The 14,550-nt window shown below is 36.6% G+C and overlaps 1 protein-coding gene across 2 annotated transcripts in view; it reads right to left on the bottom strand.

Moving 5' to 3' along the window:
* Nucleotides 1-361: 361 nt before the first annotated feature.
* ZMAT1 (zinc finger matrin-type 1) overlaps nt 362-14,550 on the bottom strand; it is a 36,085-nt gene continuing 21,896 nt past the window's right edge. Inside the window, exons 5-7 of one of the 2 annotated variants that reach the window (XM_016195766.2) lie at nt 12,512-12,796; nt 2,913-3,012; nt 362-1,685 (exon numbers count right to left, since the gene is read on the bottom strand). In XM_016195766.2, the coding sequence (XP_016051252.2) occupies nt 365-1,685; nt 2,913-3,012; nt 12,512-12,796 (1,706 nt within the window). In that variant the 3' untranslated portion in view covers nt 362-364. The remainder of the gene's footprint in view (nt 1,686-2,912; nt 3,013-12,511; nt 12,797-14,550) is intronic. The other variant, XM_087813676.1, reaches the window with a different exon arrangement.

Genomic DNA, 14,550 nt, shown 5'->3' with positions numbered 1-14,550 from the left:
ACTTAATGCTCATTTGTCTAAATAAATTTTCTTAACTTACTTCTTCAATTTATCTTTAGGTAAACAATATTAAAAGTTCAAATTCCTAGAACAGATTTATCCCAAAGCATTGACTCTTCTGTCTTTTCTTCAAAAGATTTACTTTTGTCTTATGCTCTTGTTTTCTTCTTATGTTCTTTCTCAGACTTGATTTAGGCTTGTTTGTTTCTTCTTTTAATTCAATTTTAATTTTTACATATACACAAAAGCTTTACTGAACTGACACTGATTGTATCCACCTCTTTTTTTCTTTACTGAATGTTTCTTTGCCTAAATCCTTATTCTTATGTATTCAATGTATCTTTGGGTAAATTAAACTAAAAGTTCAAAATCCAAGAATAGACTCATCCCAAAGCATTTCCTCTTCTGTCTTTTCTTCAACAGATTTCTTTTTCTCTTTCTTATGCTTACGTTCTTCTTTTGTAGAGGGTATACCATGGCTTTCTTTCTTTTTTCGGTGCTTCACCTTTCCTGAACTGACACTGACTTTATCTCCCTCTCTTTTCTTTTGTCGGATGTTCTTGTCCTTGTCTAGGTCCATATCCCCATTACTCTTTTTCTTCTTATGCTTGGACTGCTCTTTCTCTGGCTTTTCTTCACCTTCCTCCAGGTGCTTTCTCTTCTGATGTTTCTGTTTATGGTCTGCTTGAGGGTCACTGGTATTGTTTTCGGAGGAGAGGTCCTTGTAAACTTCAGATTCTACACTGTATAAGCCATAATTATTTTCTTGCTGACTAAGGCTTAGGGGTACTGGTTTTTCTGGGAAATAGTCTCTGGTGGGTTGACAATAGGTCATGGAGTCTAGTTTCTGTTTGCTGTCATGAGCTGGTAAGCAATGAGGTAACTGACTTTTCACTGCTTGTGAAATATTGTATGATTCTGGGTAGGTCTGGAAAGTCTCAAATGGGAGTCTTTGCTCAGACATTCTATGTCTGGGTCTGGAATCAACCATTTCTCTGTATTTATGGGTTTCTGTAGAGCTATCACTTACGTTTCTGAAACAAGTCTTTGGATGTAGTCCTCTGGCTTTCTGCACTTTGATGTAATCTTCAAGTTCATCTTGGAAAGAGTCATATGTCCTCTTTGAATAAGTTGGTAACCAATGATATAACTGGCTTTGCACTGGTGAAATATTATATGGTCGTTGGTAGGTATGGGAAGTCTGAACTGAAAATCTTTGCTCATATATTCTTTGTGTGGGTCCAGAATCAACTTCTCTGTACCCATGGCTTTCCACAGAGTCCTCTCTTATCTTTCTGAAACAAGTCTTTGGATGCAATCCTCTGGCTTTCTGCACTTTGATGTAATCTTCCAGTTCATCTTGGAAAGAGTCATATGTCTTCTTTGAATAAGCTGGTAGGTAATGAGGTAACTGTTTTTCCACTGTTTGCGACATTTTGTATGATTCTGGGTATGTCCAGAAAGTCTCATGGGGGTGTCTTTGTCCGCGTAGTCTACGTCTGGATCGAGAATCAACCACTTTTCTGTATGAACGGGTTTCCACAGAACTCTCTTCCACCTTTCTGAAACAAGTCTTGGGCTCTGGTTCTATGACTTTTTGTGCTTTGATATAATCTGTACTTTCATCTTGGTAAGAGTCTTGTGTGTTCTTTGAATTCTTCACTAGATTGATGATAACGGATTCTCTGTAACAAAGACAATAGAAAGTTCTTGTTACTAGATTATTTTATTCTGAATATTTTCTGTGCTTTTAAAAAAATTAGTCTGAAAACAACAACAAAAGCCCAAACAAAATTTTAAAACCCACCTAAATATAAAAGCTATAAATCATAACATTTATGCCAAAAAGGAGCAGCAAGAATGGTCAGATATGTCCCAGATACTTCTCAACATTTTACACATAAAAACATTTTCAGGCCTGGGAAGATGGGTACAAAGAAGCAGACATATCTTACACTGGTATAGTACTTAAAATGAAGACATGCTGGGATGTGTGGGAAAGGACCAATAATATTTACTAACCATCAGAAGATAGTCTCATCTGAATATCACTTTGTTTTAAAAGTTTTAATTAGTCAGCTCCTGCATAAATCTTTTAAATGTGATGGCTATTTATTCTGGAACCCTTAGATTTTTTTTAGAAGTCTAAATAAAGGTTAATTTGGTGAGTCGGACAATTTAGCTCCTAAGTATTCAGACTCAATAGTATAAATCTTTTCTACTAGAATAAAATAATGTAATATTATGCTTTGATTTAAAAGCAACAAGCCAATATACAATAGTTAAGTGCCCCTCTATCCTGCTGCCTAATTTATCCAGCCCTGAAACGTCTACTCAATCTTCTCCTCCTTAAAATAATAGAATAGAATGGAGTAAACCCTTATTGAACTCCTACTATGTTCCAAGCCAGGCACCTTACACATATTTTTATATTTAATTATAACCACTTTATATCAGAGCTGTCTAAAGTTACATACTTGATGGAAAGATAGACCTGGTATTCCAATCCAGGTTGCTTTAATAGCAAGACCTTTGTTATTAACCAATATACTTCATTGGAAGAACGATGACCAGATCACTGAATTCCTGGAATTAAGCCAAACTACCAAGGATTATTTGAATTTGTACCGTTAGCCACAGAATCGCCCTTTAACATCTCTCCAAAGAAAAACAATGCTGTCTGGTAAGGAGGAGTGCCAGTTAGCCAGCTCTGCCAGTATACTATCATGGTTAGAGAACTTCCTGGGGGATGTTACAAGCATGAAATATGTTAAAAAAAATACCACCAACCATATACAGGATTAACTCATAGGGAAATATATGCTTAGAAAATTTGTAAAATACATGTAAGGGTACTTGTCAGAATCCCTGGTCTTTGGTGTCACAGGAGCATTTTGGCAAAAAATACTTACTTAATTTGATGTTCACTTCCTTGCATATGGGACCGGAACTCTTCTAATGACGTAAAGGTGATATTACAGATACGACAAACATAGGTTCTCGTACTAAATGCTGAAAAAACAGAGAGTTCAAGTTAAGAAGGTCAATATGGATACACTTTGACTCACATTCCAGGACAGGAATTCACTAGACATTATCTACTTGAACTTTCCCAATTTAAAGATAAGGCCCAGAGTGATCAAGTGACTTGGTCAAAGTTACAGAGCCAGTTAGTAATAGAGATAGCCTCTCAGAGTTCATGTCTCTTAATTTAAAGCCCAAAATTCTTTTTTAAAAAAATATATCGTTATTGATTTCAGAGAGAGGAAAGGAGAGGGAAAGAGAGAAACATCAATGATGAGAAACTGATTGATTGGCTGCCTCCTGCATGCCCCCTACTGGGGATCAAGCCCACAACCCGGGCATGTGCCCTGACCGGGAATCAAACCCAAGATCTCCTGGATCATAGGTTGATGCTCAACTGCTGAGCCACACTGGCTTGGCAAGCCCAGAATTCTTTACACGACACCACAATGCTTCTCTAACCTTGGCCTCTTTTCTAAAAATCTGTTGTCTGCCTGCTTATTGTTTCTATGTGTGAGTGCAGGAAGCACTTTAAATTTAGCACACCCAATGAACTATTGCCTCTTAACCCCTCAACCAACCTCTTTTTGTTTGTCCCTAATTCTTTACACCCAACCAAAACCTGAAACATCCCCAAAGATTCAAGACAAACTAAACCACATTTTCACTCTCTTACCTACATCCAACCAAAACCTAAAACATCCCCAAAGATTCAAGACAAACTAAACCACATTTTCACTCTCTTACCTGAAATCACTGTAGTACATTAGTTTACCAAAAGTACTTTCCATATATTTTAGAAAGGAGAGAGGTTTAGTGAGACCCACTCTCAGGACAAAAGCTGAAAGCAAAATTCTAAAACAAAACTACTAGTTACCACTTCAAAAGAGTTAAGAGCTGCAGTATAAGTATACTAGCTACCTCTCTATTATGCTACATAGGTAGAAATGTAAATGGGATACATTTTTTATTTTCTTAATCTCATCATCCTTCCATTATCTCTTTGGTCAGAAGAAACAAGTTAATAAATTTCATAAGCCAAATAAGAATACAATTCTACCCTACAAAAGGCAATAAATTGGTGGCTGCAAAGATTTTAGGGTCAAGTAAGGTCATATTTTAAATGAAACAGCAACTTAATCATTTAAATGATGCTAAAATAATCATTACCAAGTTGATTGACCTTTCCCAATCAAAGGTTATTCATAGAAACAGGAAACTACTGTCATGGGGAAATAAAGATGCTGACTTTGAAGAACATGAGGACTCTGCTCACTCCTGACACATACTCTATAACAGGCCCAGGAGAGCTCAGCAGGTTATGCCAAAGTTTGAATGAGTGATTCCTCAAAACTATCCTCTCTCTCTGTACTCTGATTTTGTGTTTGCAAAGTTACTTTCTGATTATAATTTAGTTTCCCATATTACTTGATAGCAAAAAGAGGATACCCTGGATGATATTTTTTTAAACCCTGAGAACTGGAAATATATACAGGGTGGGGCAAAAGTGGGTTTACAGTTGTGAGTATGCAAAACAGAGATTTATTCTGGTATTATTATTTATTAATTGTTGTATTATTTTCCATATGAACAACTGTGGTATAATTAAAAATATAGATCTCCAGGCCCTTCCTCTGGAGAACATGATTTGCTATGTCTGGAGCAGGAAATTTGTATTTTAATAATACCCCAGGATGTGGTTATCAGAGAATGTGTGAGAAAGGCACTAAGGGAATACTTTCCAGTTCCTTAGTTATTTATCAGCATCTTTCAAGTCTGTCTGTGGTTTGATGAGTCCCTGATTTGAGGCCGATGAGTTCTGAAGATTCTGGACTTCTTGCAAAGCTAAGGACTACATTCAGGACTCTTCATGCTCACAACAATGCTTTTCAGGAAATTATTACTATCCTTTTTGACAGGTGTGGAAATTAAGGCTCAGATTCGCTTGGCCAATACCATACATTTTGAGGGCATCCAAGTTATGCAAGATAAGCAGGAGTCCCAGTTTTCTGTATATCAGTGTTTCCCAATGCTAGTTACACATTAAAACCACATGGAGAACTTTAAAACTTTTCATGTTACAGTCCACATCAGACCCATGAAATCAGACTCTCTAAGAGTGGAACCAGGCTTTCTTATTTTTTGAAAGCATCCCAGATGATTTTTTGTGCAGCCATTGTTGAGCACTGCTATCCTAGATTATCGAGCCAATGATCTTCATTATGATTATAAACTCAGATTATATTTCAAAGGTTTTATATATTTGTTTAGTGCTTATAAAGTATAGGGTATATAATGTTTTCCTCAGTTCCTCCTTTGTTTCTTCAAAAATTACATCAGAAGATTATAATATAGATAATAGAAGAGTTTGGAGGAGCTGCCAGTCACAGATGAGATCCAGAGGTAGTTCTGAAACTGTGGTCTCATTACTATTAACTTAGCCATTGTCTTTTTCACACACTGATAATCCTTATCTTTTTGTAAGATATCAACATCTCAGAAAATAATATATAAAAATGGTGTAAACCCTTTGTGCGAAGATATAAAGCTTATTTATTAGCCCTGAGATCTAAATTCCTGGTCTATTACTCCTGGAACCTGCCTCCATGTCCATGTGTTTCTTATGCTCTCTACCCCCTTATCTGAACCTGCTCCTTGGCCCTGTCCAGCTTTCCTGTCCTCAGGCTTGTTTCTGACTACACCCAGAAACTCAAGTTTCTCTGCATCCTGTATCTTTCGGAATCTTCCATAACCACTTGTGGAGCCCACATTCCTCCTAACCACAGCCCAGTGTCATAACTCCCTTGATTAAGGTCTTTGTTTTCAAAGCATAGATTAGGGAAGTGCATGTCTTCATAGTCTAATATTGTGGTTCTCAATCTTGGCTCCATATTGTAATCATTTGGGGCATTAAAAAAGAGAAAACAAAACAGTAATATTTAGGTCCCAGGGATTCTAATTTAATTGATTTGAGGGATGGCCTGAGCACTGGGATTTCTAAAAGCTCCCTGCATTGTTCTAATATTTAGCCAAGGATGAGAAACATAGGCCTAATGTCTTAAATGGGGGAAAAGCAATTGAAAGTTATGTGTAAGCAAAAAATGCAATTTAATATGGGATTTAGCTTATGAAGAAAAATTTTAAAAATGTTCAGTTTACCTGTGTTTTTAATCTTATGACAGGAGAACAAAACATTTTTTAAAACTAACATTAGTTGAGGACCTATTCTATGATGGATATTGTATATAATGCTTCATTTCATGCTTTTTCAATCTTGTGAAGTAGCCCTATTTTCATTTTATATCTGAAGAATCTGAGTTGCAACTGGGCAAGTGACTTCAAACATGTCTCTGAATCTATGTTTATTCCTCTACATGACACTGCCTCTTGATAAACTATTAGCAAATATTAATTAAGCGAAAACTATATAGTCATTACCATATAAAGCACTGAGAAGGATATTGAAGAATAAAATATAATCCTTTGTCTCAAGGAGGCTAATTCAATTAAGGCATTATAGTTAATGCAATTGTCAATGAGCAGTAAAGCCTATGAGAAATCAGAAGAAGAGGATAATACCAAGAGCTAGAGCAGTGAGGGAAGTCGTAATGGATCTTGGAGGACAAAAAGGATCTGAAATGTAAGGAAATAAGATAAGGGCATTCCAGAGGATGAAAACAATATCAGGTATGGCAGAGACAGAAATGAGCATGATGTGTTGAATTCAAATAATCTGTCCAACAAACACTGAACACCAATGTGGCACTAAGCATTATACTAGATGCTAAGGATACAAGATGAATAAAATGAGCAGGTTGCTCACAAATCCAAGTCAGAAAAGATACATCAACAGAGGATTTCAATCTCATTTGGTAAAAGGTAAGAGAGGTATGCTTAATATGTACAGGAGCTCAAAAAAGCAGAGGCAATGAGAACAATATGGGGGACTGAAGAGGGCTACTGGAAGAAATGATGCCTTCGTTAAACTTGGAAGGATAAAAATAGTTAACTTAATAAAGAGTTGAGTAGAGTACTGCAGGCAGAGGAAATAGCATTTAAAAAACAGATGTGGCACATATATGTATACAATGGAATACTACTCAGCTATAAGAAAAGATGAAATACTGCCATTTTCAACATGGATGGATCTTGAGAATATCATGCTAAGTGAAATAAGTCAGACAGAAAAAGTCAAGAACCATATATGATTTCACTCATATGTGGGATATAAAACTGGAAGGAACAAATGAACAAACAAGACAAATAAAAACTCATAGACAACAGGTGGTTACCAAAGGGAAGGGGGGTGGGGGTAGTGAAGGGTAAAGGGGGTCAAATATATGGTGACAGAAGGCAATTTAAATTTGGGTGGTAGGCACACAATGCAATATACAGATGATGTATCATAGAACTGTATACTTGAAACCAATGTCAGCCCAATAAATTCATTTTTAAACAGAAAAAAAGCACTGAAATGTCTGCAGGAACTTCTTAATATTTGGAATTGTTGTAGAAATAAATATAAGGGGATGAGATGGGAGAGGCAAAAGGCTGTCCGATCAAAGAGAGACTTGCATGCTATGGCAGGGAGCCTAGGCTTTTTATTTTGTGCATTAGGAACCTTGAAGTGGTTTACGTAGAAATCTCTCCTCTAGCTACAATAGGAAGGAGGAATTTGAAAGGAGCAAGCCTGAAAGTAAGGAGACCACAAGTATGTAAATATACTAGACCAGGCAAGAGATTGGAGTGGGCTAGAAAGGTCATCGTAGGGGTAGAGAAGAACAGTGAGATTGGTGAAATATTTAGCATTAAAACTGGCAAAACTTAGTAACTAATTGAATATGGACGGTGAGGGGAAAAGAGGAATATTGAAGTGTCCAAAATAATTCTCAGCACCTTAGTTTGGCATCTGAGTGGGTGGTGATCCTATTAACTGAAACCGGAACTTCAGAAGGAAGTGTTCTAGAAGGTGAAGAATAAGCAATGGTGAGTTCGAGTTTGGATACACAGAGTCTGAGGTATCTATTTCCATATAAAAGTGCCCAACAGGAAGTTAGATATAGGAGTTTGAAAAGTAGAGGACAGGTCAGAGTGATTTTGGAGAAGTCAGATCATGGGGGTAGTTAAAATAATCAGAATGAATGAGATCTGAGGACAACAGAGGGGTGGGCATTGGAACAGCAACATAATAATAAAACCCTGGAAAGTGCCACTCTTTAAACTAAGATGGTAGAGAAGGAGGGGGACATATAAAGGTCACTAAGTAAAGGACAGAGTTATAAGAATGAACAGGAGAGAGTAATGTCAAAGGAGCTAAGGAAATATAAATTTTATTTATTTATTTATAATACTCACCCAAGGACATGCTTAGAGAGAGGAAAAGAGAGAGAGAGAGACACATCGATCAGTTGCCTTCCCCATGTGCCCTGACCAGGGATTGAACCTGCAACCCAGGTATGTGCCCTAACCAGGAATCGAACCAGCAACCTTTCGATGTATAGGACAACAATCAACCAACTGAGCTACTCCAGCTGGGCAGGAAGTAGAGATTTTAAAAGAGGAACAATTAGTAAAAGGAGTAAAGCTGTTCATTGGATTTAGAAATCTAGAGCTCACCATGACCCTGTGAGGAACAGGTTCAGTGGGGTGGTGGAATGGTGGTGTGGAAAGCTAGGGGAATGTGTGTAAACAAATGACAGTGAGTTGAGGAATAACAGTGAGGGCAGTAAAAACATACATATTTGAAAAGGGGGAAAAAACTTGGCTAAGAGGGAACAGGTAAAGTGTAGCAGTTAAAGGGGAAATCATGACTAAGGGATGATTTGGTTAAGGCAAGAGACTTAGCAATCCACATTTGATGGGCAATTTTTTCTTGATGAAATAAAGAATAAGCTTGCCTGACAGATGTGAGGAGGGGGAGAGTAGAACAGTGGAAGGGTATCTTGGAGACTGGTGTAGATTTAAAAATCATTGCTGAGAGGAAAGTAAAGGAAAAGGAAAAAGACTTGGTTGGATACAGGTTGGATAGTAAAACTGTAAAGGTACCCAATTTGCCTTATATAATTTTCTATAGCATCACTCAGTATCCTGAACATAAAAATAGAAATGGTGGACTGTACAACTTATCCAGGGTTGAAATCCTGCTACTAGGAAATGAGAGAATAACGATGAGGTGTAAGTAAAGCCTTTCAGAAGGTTGTTGCAGAATTAAAGTGTGATATGATGGTAGTGAGAATGTAATGGAAGGGTAAAGGAAAGAGAAATAGTTTTAAGAAGACTTGGTAAGACTAGCTGACAGGAATTAAGGGAATTAAGTAATCAAAGTCCTCAAAGATTCAAGTGTAGGTGACAAATAGTGGTACTATTGGCAAAGAGAATAAACTTGGCAAATTCAAGTTGGTTTTAGAGGAGATTATTAATTCAATTTTAGATATGTTGAGTTACAGATGAAGATGAGACACTTAAGTACAATAATGGGGCTAGAAATTAGTAAGATAAACAAGACAAATACAATAAATAAAAAATACATACATACTTTAGTTCCATATCATTATGGTAGCCATTCCTGTGCTAATAAGATCTGGGCTGGATAAGGGACATGAAGAAACAGTGACAATGATGAAGAAAGAAGAAGGAAGGAAGGAAGGGAGGGAGGGAGGGAGGGAGGGAGGGAGAGAGATTAGATATAGTAGAAACATAAACAATAGCTGATGGAAAAGAAGGCAGAGAGGAAGGAAGAAAATGGATGGAAAGTGAAATAGTCAATGTGGCACATGTCAAACTGTTTTTGTCTTACCACGTGCTCATTTATAACATAGACTTCTGATGTTACTGTTCTTTGAAATTCTCATTAGCTAAATTAAATCCTCCAGCTACTTTTTAATCCTCAAATGGTTACTGTTCTCAAAAATGGAATAGTCAAGGCAAGGTTGAAAATCTCTTCTTTGAGCTCTAGCTTCAGGGGCTCGTGTAAAAAGACTTTAATGACTGGATTAAATTATGCTGATGATCAGCAAGCCCTCCCCAGCCAGATGAAAATATCACCCAAAACTTTTTCCTCTTATTCTAATAACCCTGAAACTTCAGAGTACTAAAATGACCCTCCCTTCAGAGTGCACATACTTCTCATAACTGACGCAGTTCCAACTTTACCTAATGCCACTAAACTAGAAGCCACTTATTTCAGAAGCCACTCAGCCCAACAATATGAAAATAAAAGAAGAAAAAAAACCTCTACCAAGTAGAAGTTTGTGATTTCTCCAAATATCTACTACTTTCAGAAGTCCTATGACTTCTATTTCTACACTTTCCTAAATCAACATTCTTTAAAATCCTACATAAAACCACAGATCTCTGTGTAACTTTTGGGGATACGTTGAATCACATTAAGTAAGAAACTTTAGTACAAACACAGGGTTAGCACTCAATATGTAAAAATTAATAGTTCACTGGTTCATATATTAGACTAATCTCTATTGAGGTAGGCATACCCTGCCAGTTTCTATCTCTAGTACTGGAAATAGAGATGAGTTAAGTGAAGTCTCTTCCCTCAAATACCTTACATTCTAATGAGAGATAAAGATACATGGAAAGATAATTAGATACGCAGGTTAAGGAAGCACAGAAGATAAGCCTTGCCAGAAGTGAAAAGGCTTCCAAGGAAGTGACATGTTAAAGAATGAGTAGAAGTTAGCCAAGACAAGAGGGACATGGATATGTTCCAGGCAACAGGGCAACATGAACAAGGTCACAGAGACAAGAAATAGGGTAATGATTTCTGGAAACCTTAAAGAGTTTGTAGGTTCTTACCCATGTAGATCATGGCAGGAAGTAGCAGAGGATAAGCCTGTAAGAGGTAGGCAAAGACAAGATGGTAAAGAGCTATGAAACTTATATTTTATCCTTGGAAAATAGAGAAACAATTAAGAATTTTTAAGCAGGAGAATGACATGGAAAGATGTGCACTTTAGGTGAAACATTCTAGTGGTTAAATTGAGGGAAATATTGTAGAACAATGCTTCTCAAAATTTATTGTGTATACAAATCACCTAGGGATCTTGTTAAAATGCAGATTTTAATTCATTAGGTCTACAGTGAGGCCTGAAATTCTTTTTCTCTAACATGCTCTCAAGTGATGCCAATGATGCTGTGCACAAACCATACTTTGAGTAGCAAAGCTCTAGGAAAGATGATGAGGGTCTGAACTAGTGTGGGAAGACCAGGCTGGAGATAAGGAAAAAGTAGTATTTTGGAGGTAAAACAGTTATGGCTTAGTGCTTCATTAGATATAGAAAGTGAAGAAGGTGGTATGGGGGGGATTCTCAGTTAACTACAGGTTTCTAGTTTGAATGACTGGGTGGATTTGAAATAGCTATAATGTATCCACAGGAAGTCACAGCTGCCATTTGGATTTATGAGTCTAAAGCTTGACAGAAAGGTCATAAGCATACAGAAGAGAGATGAAATCAGAGGGTAGATTAGGTCATGTTTGTAGAGTAAGGTAAAGAATGGAACCATGGGAATACCAACATTTAGGTAATGGATTTTTTTTTTAAAGCCCCCCCCCCCCCAGAAAAAACAACAACACACACACAAAAGAAGTAAAATCACAGGAGACAAAACCAGAGCATAAGGAGTTACATATTACAAAAACTAGAGCTTCAAGAAGGAAGTAATGAACATTTTCACATAAAGCAGAAAAGGTCTAGTAAGGAAAGAATTAAAAAATAATAGTGAATGGGGGGGAAAGAAGTAGGTAGAAGAAAGAATATGAAAAGATAATAAAATATACTAGCAGTGAGAAGGTGCCTGTGGTGGGAAAATAAAAAAAAATGATTAGAAGAGCAAGTGTATCAGTCCAGTCAGGATCAGAATCTTTACTGTACCTGAATTCTCATCACTCTTTCTTAGCAACTTTGTTCATCCTCTCTCCTTCCCACTCCTACCAAAATCATATATTTCCTCTAAGAAGATTTTTTGAACCATGATGTTTCACTCCTCTGGTTACCATAAATATGTACACAAAAATCCATGTCTATAGCCACTTGCAATGAAATATTAGTAACCCAACTAGTTTATACACTTGCTCCAGGAAAATGCTAAATCCATCCTCATTTGTATTCCCAAGAATGACTAGCCAAGCACCAAAGAGACACTTAAACCATACTTAGTGAATAAATGGTAAAACCACATGGTACTAATTTAAAATACTTCTTTTTGCATCTATGATATAACAAGGAATCATGAAAATACTTATATTTGATTCTGTAATTAATAGAGGTCATCTAAATCTTTTCAGGTCTTATTTCCTAGAAAACCAACAGACAGAACTAGATAGACTCTAAGTCCTTACTTAAAATCCTATGACCCCATGAGTACTATCAACCTCCTACTTAATAAGAGTAAAACTGTATATACATAGCCAGTAGTATGTGTTTAAAAATATAAACTTCCTATGAAAGAGCTTTGTGATATTTTTACTGTTTACCATTTGCATCTGATTTTGCTAGATGAGGTTTCTTTCTTATCTTGTCTACAAACTTCTTTCTAGCTTCATTTCTTTTGTGTTTTTTCCCAACATAATGTTGTTGGGCCATTAATGGACTATTAAAAGAAGCAGAGCAGAGCTTGCAATAGTTGTTTGGATTATTCAAATCCAAAGCAGTGCTGGAAGAGGAAGGCATAGTCTTGTCTTTAATCCCACCTGGAGGAGGCTTGACTGCAAGGGGCTTCAGAAAAGTTGACTCTGCAGAAGTAGTAATAGGCACACCTGCTGAAATAGTCATGAGAAGTGATCAACATGTGTTCAACTATTAGAGCTGCACTGATTATAAAGTATTAGAGAAATTTAGAATTCTTTTAAAACCCACTATCTTTTGATTTTTTCCACACTCAGGTTAAAAAGAATTGCCTTCTGTGAGCATGGAAATTTGAATACAAATCTGTCACCAAGTTTCTCCAACAAAGATACAGGAAAGAATGTTCGGCATCAGGCATTAACTAATTATATTAATTGGAAAAATCAATGAAAGCATGAGAGCTGTCTTAGGATGGTTCTTGAAATTAGTGAGGGTAAAACAGGTGGTACTGAATACTAAGTTGGTGACCCTGAGTAACAGAGTAACTCATCTATTCAGTCCAGATTCATTGTGTCTGTATCAAAATAAAATATATGCAGGTGTTTAAGGCTATAAAATTATATGCTTTCACAATTACGGTTATTTCAGAGCTCCTTCATTTAGTATCGTTTCTGAGCCCAAATTGATGTGTTTGGGGGACTAAAGATAAGGCTTTACAAGATGCTTTCTTTTGTAGGGCACACTGATTCTGGCCCTCTTTAGACTGACAGGAAGAAAAACAAAAATATAAAAATTAGAGAGACTAGAATAAATTTTAAAATAATTCTGATTTCATTTATTAAGACAATATGTTTTAGCCCAGCCGGGTGAGGCTCAGCAGTTGAGCTTCAACCTAGGATCCGGGTGATCGGGGTTCGATTCCCGGTCAGGGCACATGCCCGGGTTGTGGGTTCAATCCCCAGTCGGGGGAGTACAGGAGGCGGCCGATCAATGACTCTCTTATCGTTGATGTTTCTATCTCACTCTCTCCCTCTCCTTTCCTCTCTCTGAAATCAATAAAGATTTAAAAAAAAAAAAAAGACAATATGTTTTAATGCTGGATGAGGCCTACACTATCAGTTAGAAATTAACGTTAGTGAATTTTCCTTGCCAGGCATGCCTTATTACTAAAGTGTTGAAGCTAGTGAAAATGTGGTAAATTATTTATTCCAGAGGATTAGGTATCTTGTTTTTTTGTTCAAGTGATGCCAAATTTTTCAAAGTACAAGTTAGGTTTTCCAGGGTGTACTCTGCAACCTCAGGCCAGAAGTGAGACCTTTGGGTCAGATCTATCATGTGCTCTTGGCCAAACATAACTGGAAGGAGGAAAGAATCAATGTTTTATAGTTCACTGTATCTTTGGGATCTAGCATAAAAAATAAGTACACAATAACTACTGATTGATATTTTTTCTTTATATTCATAGGAAGGAAGAAATTAGCTATCAGGGTAAAAGGAGATTCCATAATTTATTTTTTCCTATAGTTATAGTCAGGACATGCTGCATCATAACTCTATTATGGGGTCTGAACGCACATATGAGATAATATTCTGGAAAGTACTAAAGCAAAAAAAAAAAGAATGAGATAGATACCAAGGGGAAGGAATAAGGAGCTAAGATTTTATGATTTGATTAGAAAGTGGAGAACTCAGGCTGGTTATTCTTTCTTTATAGCAGCATATCAAATTGCTTGCTTTTGAATTTAATAAACTGAAAAGGAGAGGTCATAACATTTCTTAAAATTCAGCTAACAATTATAATCTCCATAGTAAATGACAAGAGCACAGAAAGAGATTAACTGAGCAGATGAAGAAAAATCAATATATTGCCCTGGAGTGAAAGTCTCTCTGAAAAAAAAAAAAAAAATGAATGGCAAAGTTGGGGGGGAAATAATAGAGAGACCCTGTA

This window comes from Miniopterus natalensis, chromosome X (genome assembly GCF_054644295.1).
Source record: "Miniopterus natalensis isolate mMinNat1 chromosome X, mMinNat1.hap1, whole genome shotgun sequence".
In the NCBI taxonomy this organism is placed as follows: Eukaryota; Metazoa; Chordata; class Mammalia; order Chiroptera; family Miniopteridae; genus Miniopterus; species Miniopterus natalensis.
The sequence above is the reverse complement of the archived record's forward strand: the minus strand, read 5'-3'. Positions and strand labels throughout refer to the sequence as shown.